At 39.2% G+C, this 20194-nt stretch overlaps 1 protein-coding gene across 6 annotated transcripts in view; it reads left to right on the top strand.

The window, feature by feature from the left end:
- TMEM117 (transmembrane protein 117) overlaps positions 1–20194 on the top strand; it is a 253739-nt gene that overhangs the window by 220158 nt on the left and 13387 nt on the right. For 5 of the 6 annotated variants that reach the window (XM_067564169.1, XM_067564168.1, XM_067564167.1 and 2 more), the window contains one exon: positions 19582–19711. In XM_067564169.1, the coding sequence (XP_067420270.1) occupies positions 19582–19711 (130 nt within the window). Of the gene's footprint in view, positions 1–19581; positions 19787–20194 lie in introns of those variants that run through there. The other variant, XM_067564172.1, reaches the window with a different exon arrangement.

Here is a 20194-nt window from a genome sequence, read left to right as displayed (position 1 = left end):
GGGGATCGTCAGCTATTCTAGGACAGTCCCAGCTTCATTTTCCACTCCCACTCCCATTGAGAGAGCCATGCTGACAATGCTGAGTATGTTCAATTCTTTTGAACTGTTTAATTAACATTGGACATGCTCAGAGGCTTAACCCAGGCACTAGAATAGTCACTTCCATACAAACATTCCATAATCTTATTTACATAATCATTCCTGTTATTAAGAATAACTTAATGCTTTTTTTTTTACACCCTCCTCTTTTAGCTTCCTTAAGTTCCCTAAGACTCACCTTTAACACTGGAATAATACAACATATTCATACTAGGACAGGTTGAAATTTTTCAAGTGAAATTTGTTGTTGTTGTTATTTTGCTTTTCTTGGGTTAAATTAAACTTTTTAAAAATACACTTTTACTTTGTACAAAGTTGTCAACATTGTTGGAATTTGTTTTTGTGGGGGAAAATTTCATGACTTTTTCAATTTTTTTAAATCAGAAAAATAATTGAAAACATCATCAACATAGTTACTGGATTTTTTGTTTGTTTACAAAAAACCTGGCCTTAATTAAATGAAGAAAACGGATAACTATTTTGATGGTGTTTTCAATTATTATTAAATTGGGAGGAGTAGGAGTTACAAACAAATTTTGAAAAAAATGAAAAAAATGGGTCTGTTTTAAACAAATTTGAACTTGAAAATAGGTTTTCATTTTTCAGCTTGTACTAGTCAGTAAATTTGCACAAAGTGTCCCAAAGCAAATATATGCGTATATTATGTTTATTCTGTAAGGGAGTCTTACTGGAGGATTAGCTAGTGGCATACCAGCATCTGTGAAATATAATTATTTACTGGATGAATTTCTAATATTCTTAGTAAGATTGTTATTGCTAGCACAGGAAAGTACTGACAATCTGGTTCTGAATTTGGGAGGTAGAACAAAGTAGTCAGATTATAAACTCATTGGGGAAAGAACTGTTGGTTTTCTATATGTTTGTACAGTGCCTGGCATGGTGGGGACCTCACCTGGCTGGCCTCTGGGCACTACCACAGTATAAATGTTAAATAATACTATAAGTGTTTTTAAAAAATTAAATACTACATAAAATTAAACTTAGAGTCAGAATATGGTCTCTGTCCTTTTAGTATATCAAGTCCAAATAAGGTAAAAAAAGCAGGTGCAATTACACCCAATTACACAAAATCAGAGGCTCAGTGATCAGGCTGGAGGTTGGGTTCTGATTCTGCACCATTGAAAGCAAAGAGGGTTTTTGGCATTAGTGTCAGTGGGAACAGGATTTAGTCTCTAGTGCCCATTAAGCAACATTAGCCCTAAATTACTGCTTTGTATAGAGGAACACTGCTCCTACAAAACTGGCGCTTTTATCTGGCGACCTGTTTTTACTCTCCAGGCAATTCAACTAAGAAGAAGGATCCAAACAATCCAAAATCTTGGCTGGAGTGAGAATTCATGATAAACAATGAAGCCTTTTGACATGAGTGCAAGACAATATAGCTTCGAATTGTCTAAGTTCCCAGAACAGGAAATAGTCCTGCAGGCTTCTTAGGTGGTTAGCGAAAAGGCATATAAAAAAGTGACCTGAGTGATATTATCTTTGTAATTTGATTTGCCATGTGGATCAAGGAGGTTAAGCACACAAGATGAATTTTATTGGCAGCAGAAACCGACTACAGGAAAACTTAGCTGGGCAGTTAGAGAGGAGATGCAAAGAAAAAACTGCCAGAAAAAGAATCATGGGCATTTTAAGAGGAGGCAGTGAGAGTCTGCCTGCTGCGTAGAGCTTTGGTCTGCGTGTCTCTCTGGGTAAGGCTGGACCAATTGAAGTCCATATAAATAAGCTATTTTTCTGTCAGTTTGTAATTAAATTGGGTTTACCTGGGCCCAGATTGCCAAAGGAAAATTCAGTGAGTTTCTTCTGAATTTTTAGACTGAAAGACTGGAAGAAGCAGGCAGTTCAGCTACCAAGCTCCATGGACTCACGCTGTGTATCTGTAGAAGCGACTGGCCTCTGGCATCTCTCTCCCAGTTCATTGTAGAGCCGTAGTGAAAAGGCTTCTGCTGTGGGCAACAGCCCCAATTTAAAGGGAGTTGTGTTGCATAGAAGGGGTGCCACTCAACAGCTAATACAACCTCAGGATGCATTAACTTCTGAGTGGCTTCCCTTTGGGGATGATGGACAGCTGCTCTGGCTATGCTCTCCTGAAGGAAAGTGTGCTAGAGGCAACTGACGCCTCTCCCACGCCCACACTCTGCGGGTGTGTCTACACTGTAGGTGGGAGGCGTGATTTCCAACTTGGGTAGATATATGTGTGCTAGCGCCATCCATGCTAAAATGCCAGAAATAACAGTATGGCCATGGCAGCATGGGTAGCGGCTTGGGCTAGTCACCGAAATACATATCCAGGGGGTTGGGTGGCTAGCCTATGTCGCTGCCTATGTAGCCACAGCTACACTGCCATTGTTGGCATCCTAGCTCAGTCAAACCTATGTGGGTACGTTTACCAGAGCGGGAAATTATAGCCCTGGCTGCAGCATAGACATACCTTGAAGGTTCCCTCCCTGGGCCTGATCCAAGCCCAGTGGAACGATTCCCATGTGCAAATCACAGAGGGATGGTCAGACCCATTATTTATTTATTATTATTAAATTCTGTTGTATTTTCTCTCATTCAGAGTCATCTCAGGGATACTCAAAGCAAACTAAAAGGGCAATACTAAAAATGAAAAAAAAGAAAGAAAGAAAGAAAAATCCAGAACCATCATCAAGAACTTGAATGTGAGCAACAAAGTAATACATCAGCTCCCTTTACACAACACAGACAAATGATCTTAGTAATAATTCAGTTTGAACTTTAATTTCCAGAAACTTGTTCAATAGTTTTCATACCAAGTCTGAGCAATTGGCCAATATCTGTCACATCAGTCATGCTGACACAGACCCCTGATCCAGTATGTTTTAATTCCTAAATAGCACATTGCTATAGTAACAACCTGTAGAAGTGGCTCTAAATTGCTTTACCTATTATACCTTCAGCCATGCAAGCTGGATTAGCCTCTACAAAAATGAATTGTGTCTGCAGGAATGTGAAAGCAATTCTTCGTGGATTCATTTTAAAACATTGCAGCAAGCACATTGATCTCCAGTTCTGAGTGGATTTACATAATTAACAATAGAGTTATTTCAGTCAACAGTCATCAAGCCCTAGAAGGCAGAGGAGATCTGCTAAAATGCTATGTTTTGTGTTGCACCCTTGATGCCTTCATGTAAGCGTGTATTTTTGAGCATTTCTTTATTACACCAAATTATGATTGCCCAGAACCCTTTAATGTATAATTATATATTTGAATGAGCACTGCAACTTCAGGAGCAGACGTTTGTTCTATGATAGGATGGTTATAATTGATGCCTTTTTATCACTGAATAAGAAAAGATAAAAATGGTGCTATATACTGTATGTCAAAATAAATTATGTAAAATCCATAATTCACATAATGACTGTCCCTTTATAAATGTTCATGTTAAGTAACCATATCATTTGGGATAATGCCTCCTCTAGGAATGCCATGAAAGAAGAGCTCATTCATTATCTTGATGGTGAATTGCTCTAAAATGGTTCCTCTGATGAGAAAATTGATTTAACATTTCTTTAAACAATTGAAAATAAACCTTGATTCTTATCTCTCCCTGCCCAGAAAGTCTAAAGTTATCTATCTACTTCAGCTGGCTTAGCCATGGTTAAAATAAGACTTCCCACCCACGGACACATGCATGCGCCATAACTTGCACTCGCACATGCGTGCACACACACCAGACCTTTAAACCATCACCTGTTCTACTACTCACTCTGGACCAGATCCTCAGCGGGTGTAATGTAGCTCCATTGACTCAAATGGAGCTATGGCTGTTGAGGATCTGGTCCATTAATCCTAGTTAGAGCTTTGGAAAACTTAAATTAATTCCTCATTGTCCTTCCTATTTTTGCCACAACTGCTAGTGTGTGGATATATATATATAGATAGTGTCTGGAACTTCCTGGTAGCAATGCACCAGAGGGCACAGCAATCCTGGGATTTTCCAGAACATTCTACATTTTGGGGCATCTCTGCCTAGAAGTATAAAATTAAAAGTGAGCAGAATCAAATCCAGTCCTGCCACCTGCTGAAACCGAGGGGAAGGCTAGGGAGCCTCCCACCTAAGAAAAAATGCTGCTGGTGGGCAGGGTTTACACAAATACTTTCGCTAGTATGAAGAAGGTGTCAAATTTTCCTTCTTTTCTGAGAAGAAGTCGTATGGGCAGATGAAATACAGAACCATTCCTCTCAGAGTAAGAGAACCTTCCGTACATCAGAAAGAATAAGGCTGTCAGAAAAGGTTGCAGAGCCTACCCCCTAAGAAAATTCTCTGCATAGGCTAGCTGGCAAGCTGCCTTCCTGAAGTGCTGTTGCAGTCGGATGGGAAAGGGATTCCTTCCCAGATCAAAGTTAAGGGCTGAGAAGGAAGATTGCAGGAGGGCATCCCTGTTAGTTTGGATAAGCTTCAGCCAAGCATTTGAAATGTGGAGCCTTATCTAGACTGAATTTCTGAACCTTTTGAGGTTTGTCCATCATGCCTCATATGCTATTTCTTAAAATTAAAATTCAGCTTTTGCTTTTGAAAAGAGATGGTGGCTATATATAGATTCACATCTGACTGGAAGAATTCTTTAATTCATTCAAGGCTCACCACCAAACTGTGCCTCTGTATTTGAGATACAAAAAGCAGCATTAAATTCATGCACTCTCTTCTCCCAAGGATTTTGATGAGAACAGTTTTGAAATTCAAACCAAATAGTTTTGTTTGTCAAAGCCAGGGTGAGTTAGCGCAATTAGAATTTGGTTCACTGTGTTTTTGACAACTCTTCCCAAGTGATTTTTAAACACTGAAAGCCTTTTAGGATGAAGTTCAAGTTTTCTGCATGGAGCTGGCAGTGGCAGATATATTGCTCTGGAATAAAAAGCTGAAATTGCATTTCTCTGCTCTCACATTCTGTAAGGGAGCTTTTGCAGTGGGGTCAGAAAGAGGGCTGTAGAGGAGATTTATCTTCCCTGGGTTTTTATTCACATTTGAGGCCATATTTTTAGTTTTATGATTTTGTTCATTCTTTAAGGTGTGTAATTTATGTATGCATTGCATACACACTGTGCTAGAAGCATTTCCCCAAAGAGAAGGAAGAGTGATCTGTTTGTTTTTATTTCATAAATAATTTTTGCAACTGTTAAGTCACGTACATTCTTAGTAATAAGAGGTTATTTCATGTCATTGAATTGCTGTGAGTGAGCAATGGAATACTATGGTCTGGATGGAAGGTACAGTATAATAATCCAAGCAGCACACTAGTTTATTGTCACCTCTTACTAATATTGAAAATAATAAAAACTAATAGACCCTGCATTCATGTAGGGAGACTGCTGTTTTCTTATTATTCTTGAAGTCTCATGGCAAACCCTTGAGTAAATGAAGCACAGTAAAATGAAAAAAAAAAGTGTTTTATGACACAGACCTTGGAGGGGTTCTTAGTCAGAAGCTGTACTTTTCTTTGTTTTAGCATGCTGATGTTTGGTTTGCAGATTATTTTACAACGTGTCATATGTGAACTGTGAAAGGATTTTGAATTTATATGGCACTTCTGTTTTAGGTCCTGATCGTGCAATGAGGTCCGTGCAGGTAGAACCCTCACTGAAGTTCATGGGACTCTCGGTGCCCGTTGAACTCAGGGAAGGCGTGGAGCCAGAGGCTGTAAATTCTTTGAGAGAGGAGCTGTACCTTGTCTTGTGTTGGTACAGAAACTATGGTTGGTTTCTGAACAAGTTCCTGGACCAAAAGGCGGAAGCCACTGTGAAGAATATGATCTTCCCTCCTTCTGTTCAACAGATATTCCTCTGTTAACCTTTCATATCTCTTGAGGGAGCCCCCATTAACATCTTCAGGAGAAGAGGTGGCCAGTTCAGCTGTCTCACATCACCTACGAGACTCTTCAGGTTAGCTAGGAACAGTAGGCAGGTTGCTACATGTCCCAAGAAGGGTGTTCGGGGGGTCGTGGGGCAGCAGGCTACCCTCCATTGCCAGCATCCTTGACATCAGCAGACTGTCAAGGCTCATGTTGCATTTGTGTTGGGAGAAAGGGCTGAAAGGGTGCTTTCTATATTGTAGATTTACTAAGTTTAGGATGAGCCTTCTGTCGTTTGGATACTTATTTGATCTGAATCTAAACTTTTTGACAGTCCCCTCTCAGTGCAGCTTGTGTGTGTGTGTGTCTTAGAGCTAAAAGCATAAGATAAGAGCATACAAAACCAACGCCTGTATTATTTATTTACTGTAATTTTTTTTTTGCAGTGTTAATATGAGTTTTGGTGCATGCCCTGAAAGTACAAATGTGCAAATGGCGGTGGTGTTATTATGTGCATAGCTAGTAGGCTTTATGTCTTATATACATTTTTGCTATGCTGATACTGGATTTCCCAGGTTGTTTCTATTTTATTGTTCTCCTAGTCTTAGGAGCACAGGAAAAGCTACTTAAAGTGCACAAGGAAATTCTTATTTCAGTTTCAGTTAAAAATGAATAGAGGGAACTGGGAAAATAAAATCTATTCTATATGACTGTTTTCCATAAAACCAAAACCAAAGCACAGCCAGACAGCTTTTGCAAAAAACACACTCTTGTTTTTCCATTTCTACGTATTTTAAATTTCTTTATATTACAACATGATCTTTTTTTAAACAACAAAAGTTTGAGAAGAAATAACAGTTCTGGAAGGAGTTCACACATGATTTTTTTAAAACAGGGAAAAAAATCTAAATTTACACTATGTATATAATGCTAGATAATGTTGGTCCTGCCATAAGTGCAGGGACTGGATTAGATGACCTCGTGAGGTCCCTTCCAGTCCTATGATTCTATGCTTCTATTTTGCATAGTCCCTTTTCTTAATTTATGAGGGAAGGCAAATTTCCATCGCTCATTCCATATTCATCCTGTCTCTTCATAAGTCTTATTCCCTGTCATTTTTAAGCTCTGTTAATTCTCCACATATCAGTCGAATGCAGCATATAATCGTGTTTCCTTTTTCAATGGAAAATGCACATTACAATCCCACAACCCTAATCACAGCAAGTTATACATTGGACAAAACTTGCATGCATCTGCACAGGTACTTTTACTTACAGATGAGCAAAAAGCTTACAAAATTCAACTCAGGAGCCACACTCTGCTTAACATGCAGCATTTATGGCATCAAGAGGTCCATGGGTCACACTCCCCTCTGACAGAGCCTCTCCACTGGAGGGAATGCCCCTTGCCGCCTGTGCGGGTGTTGGGTCCCCATCTGTAGGCCAGTTTGTGGGGCTGCACTCAGGGAAGGCATGTACCAGCTCTTCCTTTCCCAGCTACTGCCCCGCAAACCGGCCTGCAGTGGGGTCTTCCTTTCAAAAAAAGTTCTGAATAAGTAGCATGTAGTCAATGGGACAGGACTGGTTCCCAGCAAAATGCTGCTGTTAACCGAGAATTGTTAATATTGGGATTGCTGAGAACCAGAATCCACTGTATTTTATTTAACAGTGCCAAAATGATGCCAGGTGCTTTACAAACAGGAAGGTCCCATCCTCCAAACACTTACGTGTATAGTTAACTTTAAACATGCATGTAATTCCACTGCAGGCAGCAGAAGTACTCACATGCATAAAGGTAAGCATATGTGTAAATGTTTACAGGATCAGGCCCTAAGAAAATGAAGCCTCTTCCCCAGAGATCTTATCATCTAAACAGACATCTTGTTGGCAAAGGCTGGGATGCAACAAACTGGAAGAGACTGAGTTGTGAATCAATTCTCTCAGTTGTAAATTCCTAATGCTGCACTGTAAAAGTGTATAATAATCATCACCTGTAACTTCTCTTTTATGAGTGGGATTAAAAGACTTTTTTGTATTTCAGCTATTCACAGTTGCAAACGTTAGCAGCATTGAATCCTGCAATATCTAACTGAAGTTAGGGGCAATAAATAACAGGATGCATGCTGAGCTGACTATCTTCCAGCTTTTAGTTTCTTATTTCAGAACTAGGTTTCTTCAAACAAAGCAATGCCATTTCATCTTATTAAGAATACATATGCAGTATAATTCCAGTTATCTGAATTCCCTTTATCCAAAAATCCTAGTTATTCAAATCCATGGTGTGTCCTTCATGTAGCCCTATGTTAGTTAATGACATTTCAGTTTATCCAAATGCCCAGATATCCCAAAAGTTTTGGATGTCCCCCAGGCAATTCAGATAAACAGGAGTGTAGTGTGTGTGTACATCATCTGCTGAGATTTAAAACTAATCTATTTAAGAGCTATCCAAGTCCAAAAAAACAACTGAAGAATTCTCAGTATCTGAACAATGCTTTCCCTTCTCACCCCCCATTAAGCCAAACAGATTTTCCTAAAATTAAGTAACAATCATTCTAGGATGAAACTAAACAATAGAAATTAGTTTTTGTACTGAAATAGGAATTTAAGGTGGAAATGCCTTCTCAGTCTTAACTACAGTATTTCCATTGCTTCATTCCATTCCAGATCTTCCTTTGAAGCTATGGGTGTATATCGCGGCTTGGGAAATTAGGAAATCACAATACTTTTGTCCTCAAGCTTGATCTCCCTTTTGCAGCGTACATGCCCTTCCTGGTGCTCTCAGCACTGAAGCATGTCAGTTTAATGAGGCAGCTTTTGGAAACTGTAAATCAGAGGTGCCTACTGTGGAGGTGAGGGTCCAGTGTGAACCCCCAGGGTCTTAAATGCAGTGTATAGCTGCCCTCTCCCTGTAACCGCAGGATGAAATCAAAATGGATCACCAGCAGGACTTGGTTGCTGGTGAATTCAAACATGAAACCATTTTTATTCATGCATTATGAGAGAGACTAATATGAGCTATGGGTATGGCTGTGTGCATTTATTTTTAAAATTACGCAGATGTATATGATTGCAGTCTAGTTATGGCATTCAGGGTCCACTTGTTAATGAGTCCCTAGATATTGCAAAGCATGGGGACCACTATAGCAAACACTAAGACTGAACAAGTAAAATCTACATTATTATCAGTTGAGAAATTAAAGCACACAGCACCTGCAGTGATTAACCTTTGGTGCTGGAGCAGATATCATAGAGTGAAGACTGGAAGATGTGGAGAGAAAATATGAGGTACATGAACACATGATGTCAGATATGAAATTGATTTCTAACACAATAGTAAAGAATTTATATTTGTGCAGATAGAAAATTGAAGCTGTTTAATTACTTCCCACCATTAGTGGGGATAATTTCTGTTGGATGCCCTGGCCTTGCTGCAAAAATTGCTGTCTGAATATTACAGAAGCTGAACTGTGTTTATTTTGCTGAAGAACAACTATACCCATGCTGCGACTGCATTGGTGACTGTTCTGGATGGTCCCTATCAATGTTGTTGTAACCGTGTCGGTCCCAAGATATGAGAGAGACAGGATGGGCTGGTCCAAAAAAAGATATTACTCACCCCCTTGTCTCTGGATAGTCCCTGTTGGTTTCAGGGTACCTGCACCTTTGACTGACTCCTGGCCTGCTCAAGGAATCCCCTCTTAGTCTCAGGCCTCTAGCCATCACCTCTCTCTGGGCAGAGACCACATTCCTCTCCCTCTTCACTGGGATTTAGGCTTACAACCCCCTTTCCCTTCACTGAGTTTATCCCAGCAGGTCTGACTAAAGTCCAGCTCCTGCACTTTGCTTTCTCTCCAAGGGCTATGATCAGAGTTGGTTCCAGTAACCAAGCAGTTCTCTTAAAGTACAGTACATTTATTTAGGGACAAAAGCATACAGAGAACACATAAAATAATAAAAATGTCTAAACATACCAGCAGTCATCCATCATCCCCACAGGGGAGTTTGGCAGATCAAAGTCCTTCCAACCCATCAGCAGGACTGGTTCCCTTGCTGGACATGTCCATTTGCTTAATCAAAAGGAAAGCTCCTGTGTCAATTCAAGCTGGTCCTTTATACCCCAAGTTTTTTCTTTTCTTGTCTGCATCCCTTGAAACCTGAACCATTATATGCAAGCCGTCCTGGGGCAGGGTACTTCTCTGGAGCTGTTTACAGGGACTATTTTTCATTCCTGGAGTGGATGCAGTAACTTCCCCCATGGAGCGGAATACAATCCCTAGCCCACAATGATTCATATAACCTTCATAACGTCAATGCAATACTCCCCAAAGCTATGATGTGGTGGCAGTATCTGTCACAGTCCCCAGTTTGTTAGGATATGGAGGGGAGAGTGTCCCCTTCAGTTTATTTGGGTTTAGTGTCTGGCAGTCTCAGACTGGCTTTAGCCAACAAAGTGAACAGGCTCCCCTTCCTCTTCTCTTCCCATTGGCCTTCAGTTCAGTGGAGAAGCTGAACAATTATATCAGAGTCTACACTTTGAGCTGGAGGTATAATTTCCAGTTCAAGCAGACATACCTCAGATCAAACTAGTGCTTTAAAAATACAAGTGTAGCAACAGTGGTGCAAGCCGTGGGAGAGCTGCCCAAGAATGTACCTAGAATCTCCAACAGATATGTATCCAGGGCGACTAGCCACTCCCATGGCCTATGCAGCTCTGGCTACAATTCTATTTTTAGTGTGTTAGCTCAATCAAAGCTAGCACTGGTATGTCTCCTCAAGATCGAAATTACCCCTTCTGCCACTCTAAGTGTAGATGTACCCTGAGCTTCATGTGCTCAGGTAATGTGTGACTCCCAGCTTTGAATCTCTGACTCCCACAGAGACACACACATATACACACTCCCTGGCCAAGATTATCAAATTTAGGAGCCCAAATTTAAGCTCCCAAATCTGTATTTAGGCACCCTAAATAAGAGTTTTGATTTTCAACTGTACTGTGTCCCCAGCAGCTCCCACTGAACTCGGTGGGTTTAAGAGCCTAATTTTAAGCTCCTATTTTTTAAAAATTTTAGGCCTCGCTCTCTCATTCTCTCTTTTTTTCTCAACCGATAGGATTGTTGATAGAACTAGTTTTCTAGTGTGGACAGTCTGTATTAATATATTGTGGCTGTTCTGGGGAAAATAAGTTACAGGAGGAATCACAAAATTCCTAGTTGTAGCATCAGCCTATTACTTTACTTTAGCCCCTTGGCTCCAAGCTGGTTGGGAGTTTCTGCACTAGTGCTGATCCATCTTGTATTAACGTGGGATTAGAAAATCCTGACAACTCTTCTACCAGGACATTTTAGAATTACAACTGCTCATAATCCAAGAGTTTATTTAAGAGTATGTCTCTCCTGGCACTTGAGTAGGTAGGTATTGCATGGGTGCACCCATAATCGACACCAGCTCGCAACCGTCCAAGGATTGCAAATGCGGATATCATTATTTATCGAAGGTGGGAATAAATAGGTACTAAACTAACTTCTAAGAAGTGCTCCTTTGGTAGCCCAAATGTAAATAATGCCTAGAATCGAATACATGGAACCAATAACCATATAAGATAAAAAATGAGTGGGATCCATGCATGCTTTTGAAGAAAAAAATGACAAAGTTAGGTGAAAGTCTTGGAGACCGTGCTTCAGTGAGAGTGTTGCTTAACTAAGGATTGTAGGATCAGACTCATTGAGGCCATTGGATAATTCAGATTTGTTTAATAAAATATGGGATGTGAATGGAAAACTATGGGAATAGATTATGTGTAAAAGACAATTACAGTCTGAGGGTGTCAGACATAAGTATTGTAACCATGGAATATTTTCCATTGAGTTCTTTCAACTCAGCTACCTCTTGTAATATAAACTGATTATATATAACAATAATAGCGTTCTCGGTTTTTGAATAATGTTTCCTGATCTCAGTGATTTTTTTCTTGAGACAAGAGACTGATAACAAAGGTTCCGATAATCAATAATAAAACAATAACCAATAATAAATCAATAATATTTCTCTCTAATCCATTTGACAGTGTTTGACTGGTTTCAATTTATTAAATAATTAAAAAGACTGTGAATAAGTCAGAAGGATTGGATTTATTAAAAGATTAGACAATTAGACAGTGCCTGACCCTGCAGTGACACACTGATCCCAGCCTCTTCCAGTTATACCCTTAATTTTTTGTGTGTCTGCAGTTCCAGTTCCTAATAGTTCCCTTTGTCTGACCCAAATATATCCTGTTTTTCAGAACATTTTGGAACTTTCCATGATATTTCATTAATTTCTAGCTGTCTGACTACACATCTGTTGCTCATTGTTAACAGGTTATTTTTACATATATTCCTGTCTCTTTGAGGTTAGTACATTGTTTGCTCAGTTAAACAGCAGGTTATTGTATCTTTCCTCTTAATAAAACTACAAGCTGATAAATGTTCACTCTTTACCATTCCCACAAATATTCTGCTCGCCTTGGCTCAACTTTGGCTCACAGACCAGCTAGAAGGACTTAAAAAGACTGGCCTACTGGCCCACAGTCCCCAGCCTGATACCATAAATATATTTGTGGTATCACTTATTTAATTTATGCAAATCCTATAAACATACCATGATTTACTTATCTATACAAAGCTACATAAGGATCAACAAAAGTTATAAAAAGATTGGCATATAAAGCTTTGGTTTCAACCCTTTGCTCCTTACCCATACAGTTTAAGCGGCAAAACAAATTTAGCACAATCAAAATGATATCACTTGAACCACAGTTAAAGCCTTGAAAGCAACTTTTACTCAAATGTGTGACTACAAAACCTTGCAAGCCCCATCCTCAAGTAACTAACTATGATCCCGCTCCAAACTTTTTGTGCTGTTACTAATTTGTGTAAAATGAATATTTTTTGATTAACAAGATTTTTCAGGTTTAAAATTAGTGGAGTGATGAATACATCAAAACCAGGGACCAACGCTATGATTTCATCCCAATGGTCAGTTTCATGGCTGATGGATACATCACTGGAAATTAGAATGGGAGGTTATACCGGTTTGCCCAATCACAGTTTATGTTTGTGGGATAAAGCAAAAATATAAAGTGATTATAGCACATTTATGACTCACATTAATATATGTTTTATGATAGTAAGAACACAGTATTGTCCATCCATGATATAGGTTATCCTCTCCTCTGGTTGTCTTTACTTGATTAACCTTACCGGACATGAGACAGTAGCAGTTAACTCATGTCTCAGTGAGCTGGTCTAGTCCAGCATGGCCACACAGCAGAGTGGCAATATCAAAGACATCACACCTAAACAAGTAAGGAAAATTTTCAGTAAAAAGTAAATCTCAGTTCCCATCATCACAGAGCTGGTGTTTTATTTTTTCTTTGTTGTTATTTATATAGTGCAGAAAATGTGCCAGGCACTTTACAAAGCAACTTCAAAAGACATGATCCCTCTCCAGAAAGCTTGACAGTGTAATTTTAGATGTGACTTAGTGAGTGAGAGTTAAAAACAGTAAGAAAAATGGGACGAGGAAGGATAAAGATTATAGAAATGAGATCACATGGTTTCTCAGCAACTGTGTGTGAGGGCTTGAAAGTTCCGTGTGTTTTTCTTCATGTAGATACAATTGTATGCAATGTATTTCTTTCCAATGAGTTGTTAGCCTAGAGATATAAACTAGGCAAGAGATACTGTGAGCTGAGAACACATGCACACAAACAAAACAGTTATATTTTGTTTTAAACTAGTACACAATATGATATCTATCATCCCAGTAAGCACTGAGAGTCATGTGTCTGGTCAGAATTTCTCCAGTTACATCCAGCTGTAAGTCAATTTAAGTCAGTATATACATATAATTTAAATATATAATTTAAGTCAATATAATAATAATTATAAATAAATATTTGTCAACATTTGCCTCAGCTAATTAGATGTGCTTAAAATGGGCTAGTGGATAGAGTAGTGGGCTGTGGCTCAGGAGACCTGGATTCTGTTCCCATGTCTAACTGACCTCTTAGGGGATAAAGCACTGGGCTGTGACTCTGGAGACCTGCATTCTATTCCCAACTCTACCACTGGCATGCTCGGTGAGGTTAGGCAAGTGGCTTTCCTTCTCTGTGCCTCAGTTTCCTTATCTGTAAAATGGGGCTAATGGCACTGACCTCCTTTTGTAAAGCACTTTGTGATCTGTGGATGAAAAATGCAATGTAAGAGCTATGTATTATTAAAATCCAAAGGTCCAGCTGCTTCTCTGCATTAGGGCCTCCTTGCTCTGAATCACAAGTGCGAAGTGGCTTTGAACATGGTATGGAAGCAATGCTCAAATCATACTAGAATGCTATTCTGGCACTTGTTTGGTGAGCTCGAACAGTGTCCTGGTATGTTTCATAACTGTAAAGTAAACCAATGATTATTCATGCTAACAATATTGGATATTTTAAAAACTTTTTTAAAGGCCAACTAACTATTTCCAGAAGAGCCCTTTTTCCAAAATCCTGCATCACAACCTGCTAATTCTAGTCACTTCACAGTGTCTGTTTATCATGAGACATTCCTAATCCTATTAGTCTACTTCATAAAAAAGTACGGTACTGTTGTAAGGTATTTTGGGTGTTGAAATCATGCATTCCAGCGCTTCTTTTTTAGAACTCAAGCACTATATAGAGATCAAGGGAAAGTCTCCTACAACACTGCTTTTCCTGAAGCCAGCATGTGCAATGTGGCTGAGGAAGGGAAGCATGGCCAGGGTTTTCCTGACTCCAGCAATTCCCAATTGTCCTACCGGCTGTGGGAAGCCACAGGCAGCTGGTGTAATTTGGAGCATGCTTCAAGACTTGGCTCAGTGCCCCTGCTGCCCAGGGTTGGGGAGTCCTGCACTGCGCTGAGCACTCCTCAGCTGCAGCCAGGAAGCTCAGCTATATGATGTATTCTGATATCATTGACTCAAGTTGCCACTTCATTTCCACTGTGGAAATTGCCAGACATGGATAGAAGTGATTAAGCAGTAGAATGCCACCAAGTACAGATTTATTTAAGTAAAGAAATAGACACTGTACCCAACACTAAATCTTAATGATTAAATTAGTGAAATAAAGCTTGTTTCTCTTTCAAAGATGGCTTGTTGTTGTTAATGTTTTTCCTTTTGTTGTACCGTTTTGTGTGACATATGTCCAGGTGCATACATGCGAACAGATCCAATGCTATTTTATCAGCAGAACGCCAGCAGTCTGCATCTCCCACTGTAACCACTCAGGCAGTAATTATACTGATTCTACCAGCAGGACTAGAGTTTTCAGGTTCTAGCCTTAAAGGGCCATGCCAAAATACTCTCGTTCAAATTGCCAGAGGTAGGTATATGTAACTAAGTAGCAAATGCAGTGCCTCACACAATAGGGCACCAGTTGGATTGGGGCTTGATACCATCATGTAAAATAATTAATAAGAACCCCCACATTGCATGCACCATTTTGTCTGCCATATGAAATAAGTAAATAGGTCCATCAGATGATTACAACCCATATTTGATGGGGACCACAACTTAAAAGAAATCTTTTTTGGACCCCCTCTTCTGGACTTCAAACAACCCCTCAGCCTTGCCAACCTCATCATCAGAAGCAAGCTCCTCACAGACCAGGACACACCAACGCAAAGCAGCACCAGACCATGCCAGAACAACAGACACAAAACATACAGATATATCCAGGTTTTTCACCCTCCTCTGTAGCATGGGGCATGGCTCACTTGCTGGTGGATCCTCTGTACCTTAAAGTCTTTAAACCATGATTTGAGGACTTTAATAACTCAGTCATAGGTCAAGGATCTATTACAGGAGTGGGTGAGTGAGGTTCTGTGGCCTGCGTTGTGCAGGAAGTCAGTCTAGATCAGGGGTGGGGAACCTTTTCCCTGCCAAGGGCCATTTTGATATTCCTACCTTCATTCGCGTGAGCCGCCGAATGCCGCCGCCGAAAAGGGGCAAACGGCGGCAGGGTTTCTGTGGCCTGTGTTGTGCCGCGGGCCGGAGGAAGTCAGGTCTAGATGATCATATTGGTCCCGTCTGACCTTAGCGTCTATCAGTCTATCTCCACCGATACAGTGATCAATACCCTCCACAACACACCTTTCAAGATTCAGCGGTCCTACACATGCTTATCACAACATGTGGGGGTATCTTATCCACTGCATCAAATTCCGCAATAACAACTATGTGGATGAAATGAGTAAATCACTGTGCTTTCAAATTAACTCGCGCAGAAAAATTATAAAACGTCAAAAGCACGGTATCACTTATGGGTGAACACTTTTTACAAAGCAAGCACTCCATAGCTGATCTTTCCATACTTGTCCTCAAGGGAAACCTGCACAACACTTTCAAAAGGTGAGCCTAAGAACTTAAATGCTTAACTTAATGCTGCTAGCTACCAAAAATCATGAACTTAACAAGGAGACTGGCTCATGACAATGTGTCACACACCACACTCCCTGCTAGCCTTAATTGCCCACTTCAAAACCATTACGCATGACAATCTAACCCCCAATTGCCCACTTCACGTCAAGTGGCTGCCTCCAATATGTTACCCCTTCTCTTGACAGTCTGTCCCAACTTGTGCTTAGCTCAGACACTGCTTCCTACCCCAGACCTGAAGAAGAGCTCTGTGTAGCTTGAAAGCTTGTGCCTTCCACTGACAGAAGTTGGTCCAGTAAAAGATATTACCTCACCTCCCTTGCCTCTTTCATATCCTGGTGCCAATGTGACTGTAGCAACACTACAAACAAGTAAATAGGAGGAAGTACTTCAGTTCACTGAGACAGACTGTGTTTAAGGACTGTTGATAAATTGTATAGTCAATTGCTTGATCACACTTTGGTTTGTTATGAAATCTATTCAAGAGACAAAATAACCAATATCAGACATGTTTATTGCTAAACATCAATAACAATATAGCACAGGAAAAAAGGCCAAATACGATACCAATATCCGGGAAACTCTCTCATGCAGGTGTTTAAATAAATCTAATAGAGAGAGTGTGCTTCCACTTATATGTTTCAGCTGGTAGTTTTTATTGGACAATTTTACAAAACTCTTTACGTAACTAAAATCCAACACACCAGTTCATCCCAGTTCCTTAATTTGTTGTTGTGTACTTTTCCTTATTTTTTGGAGGGGGTACTAGCATTCCAGTACTGGTCCCTCCCCAGTTTATACCAGAGCAGAGCATTAATATATTTTGCCTTTGACAAATTTCTAATGCCAAAGCTGACTTCAGCTTTGCAAAGTGTTATGGGATACAGAGCATAAGTAAATAGGATTATAAAAAGACAGGACAATTTAGGATATGTAACTGCTAGAAATGTATACAATATAATGTTACATTGCTATTGTGTGCTTAATGCATATTAATGTATGTGATGTGAATGATACATATATATATTAACCCAGAATATATTGCTCAACAGGTTCAACACTTGTCACTCTAATGATTGTTATTATCAAGGCAACATCTTTGCCAAATTAATACATGAAACAGTGGTGAGGACATTTCTATTGTCTTCACAAACTGCCTAAGCAGAAATACATGATTAACACAACTAAAACTAATTACCTTGTAATACGAACAAAGCAACTTCTAAGAAACTTCAAAGTTTCAATGCAACTTCTATTTTAGTTTGGGAAATTAGTATTTTAAGGTCCCCATTATGGCTAAGGTCATTTAAGGCTTCTTTTGCTTTGCGCATGTTATGTCTAATTTGAATAATGTGAATGACTCTTTGATTTAATGTTTTTAATTTTAAGATTAGTGGGTTAATATGCATGTTAAAAACTGATAGATTATTTTTTAATTTTATCCTGATACTGAGTCTCACTTTAGATCATAGATTTGTTTTGAAAAACTGGGATAGGTATTATTATAATGCATTCCACAGTGCTACATCTGTGAGAAGTGACACAAAAATTTGGAAGTATTGTCTTCTCTCAGAGTTCTGCTTGCATCGCACTTTCAGGATCAGGCCACTGCTTGCCAGATTTGTTATCTATAAATTGTTTGCCAAGTTAATCATAGGAGCTAAGACTATTACTGCAGGTGAAAAGAATCAGTTTCTGATTAAGCTTTTATAATTAGGTGCATCATGAACCTAATTTCCTTTTTTAAAATGCAAGGAATAGGCATACATATGCTTAGATTAATTTTGTACTATTAGTAGATACTATAGGTTCATCATTACCATTTTGAGTGAATATCTAAGTACATAATTATATGCATTTAAAGTCATAATCAAATCACATATTTCTAATGTAAACAATATTCCAGTTCAGGTGGCTCACTCCAGGTTAAAATAGAAATACCCAATAGCAGGTGGCGATAAAAGAAAAGCACAGAATCAAAGAAATGTAGGGCTGAAAGGAATTTTTGGAGGTCATCTAGTCCTGCCCTCTGTGCTCAGGCAGAACCAAATATATCTAGAATATCCCCTGTTTGGTGTTTGTTTAACCTTTTCTTAAAATCTGCCAATGATGGGGATTCCTCAACCTCCATTGGAGGCCTATTCCAGGGCTTAATTATCCTTATATTTAGAAAGGTTTTCCTAATAACTAAACCGCTTTTCCTAATAAATAAACCTCCCTTGATGCAGATTAAGCTGATTACCTCTTGTCCTACCTTCAGAGGGCATAGACAACAATTGATTGCCATCCTCTTTGTAAAAGCACTTAATGTATTAGAACATGGTTATCAGGTCCGTCCGACTGTCCGTCCCCCCCCCCCCCAGTCTTCTTTTCTCAAGACTAAATATGCCCAGTTTTTTAACTTTTCACCATGGGTCAGATTTTCTAAGCCTTTTATCATTTTTGCTTTTCTCTTCTGGAATCCTCCTAAAGGACCTACACTTTCCTTTATCTTTCTCTGACTCCAAATGTATTTATAGAACTTCTTCTTATGGCTTTTTATGTCCTTTGCTAAGTGTAACTCATTTTGTGCCTTAGCCTTTCTGATTTTGTCCTTACATACTTGTGCTATTTTTTCATATTACTCCTTAGCAATTTGTCCACGTTTCCACTTTTTGTATGATGTCTTTTTGATTTTCAGGTCATTAAAATGCTCCTGATGGAGCCATATTGGCCTCTTACTGTTTTTCTGATCTTTCCTTTGCATCAGAATAGTTTGCTGTTGCACCTTTAATATTGTCTTTTTGAGAACTTGCTAGCTCTCCTGAACTCCTTTTTCCCTTAGGTTTTCTTCCTATCAGACCTTACCTCCCAGTTCTCTGAGTTTATCGAAGTCTACTTTTTTGAAGTCCATTTTCCTTATTCTGCTGCTCTCACTCCCTCTTTTCATTAGAATCATGAAATCTGTAATTTCATAATCACTTTCACCCAACTTGCCTTCAGATTCTCAACCAATTCCTCCCAGTTAGTCAGAATCAACTCTAAAAGAGCTGTCCCCCGGCTACTTCCTCCACCTTCTGAAACAAAAAGTTGTTCTCAATACATTTCAAGAACTTGCAATAGTTTTGTTTTGCCACATTACTCATCAGAATCCTTTTACTACTATTATTTTAAACCACTTTGTAGGCGGGTAATATATTGTGAGAAGTTATTTTTGCTGTTCTTTCTTTAACAGGATTGGGAGTTTCCACATTTCATGGGTGATGTTGATGTAAATCTTCCTGGCTTGCCATATGCACATCTGCAGTTCAAACTACCTTACTTCCAAAAGATCTTCAAGGAAGAATATCACATACATATAACAGGTATGTAATCTTATAGATGGTGATGCCTATGTCACGTGGTTCTCTTTTCTGTTGCGGAGAGTCTGTTTTAGCTTGTGAGGTTCTATATTTGATCATATGATTTTTACTCAGATTCATTTTTTTATTCAAAATAACCCATCAATGAAGAGAACAAGAATATGTATCCCATGAACCAAACAGGCCTATAGTTCTCCCAGGAGTTCACAACATCTTGTGCCATTAAGTAATACCTATTGTTGCTGCAGAAATTATATTTATCTGAAATGATTCTTCTGAGGGATTAATCATTTATTACATCTTCAGATCTGTTCCACTTTCAGATAGCTTCAATATGATTTTTGATGATATTCTTTTTTAACTCCAGTCATTCTCATCCAGGAATCACTGTCTTAGTAGAAGTGTAGAACTACACTTCTATCAGTCCTTTAACCAGAAGCAGACGGCAGAATGTTCACAAATAGAAAGGGGTTGTATATGTTCTAA

Source organism: Emydura macquarii, unplaced genomic scaffold, assembly GCF_026122565.2.
Source record: "Emydura macquarii macquarii isolate MOO-44397 ecotype Brisbane River unplaced genomic scaffold, CSIRO-AGI_Emac_v2 contig_2636, whole genome shotgun sequence".
Taxonomy (NCBI): Eukaryota; Metazoa; Chordata; order Testudines; family Chelidae; genus Emydura; species Emydura macquarii.
The sequence above is the reverse complement of the archived record's forward strand: the minus strand, read 5'-3'. Positions and strand labels throughout refer to the sequence as shown.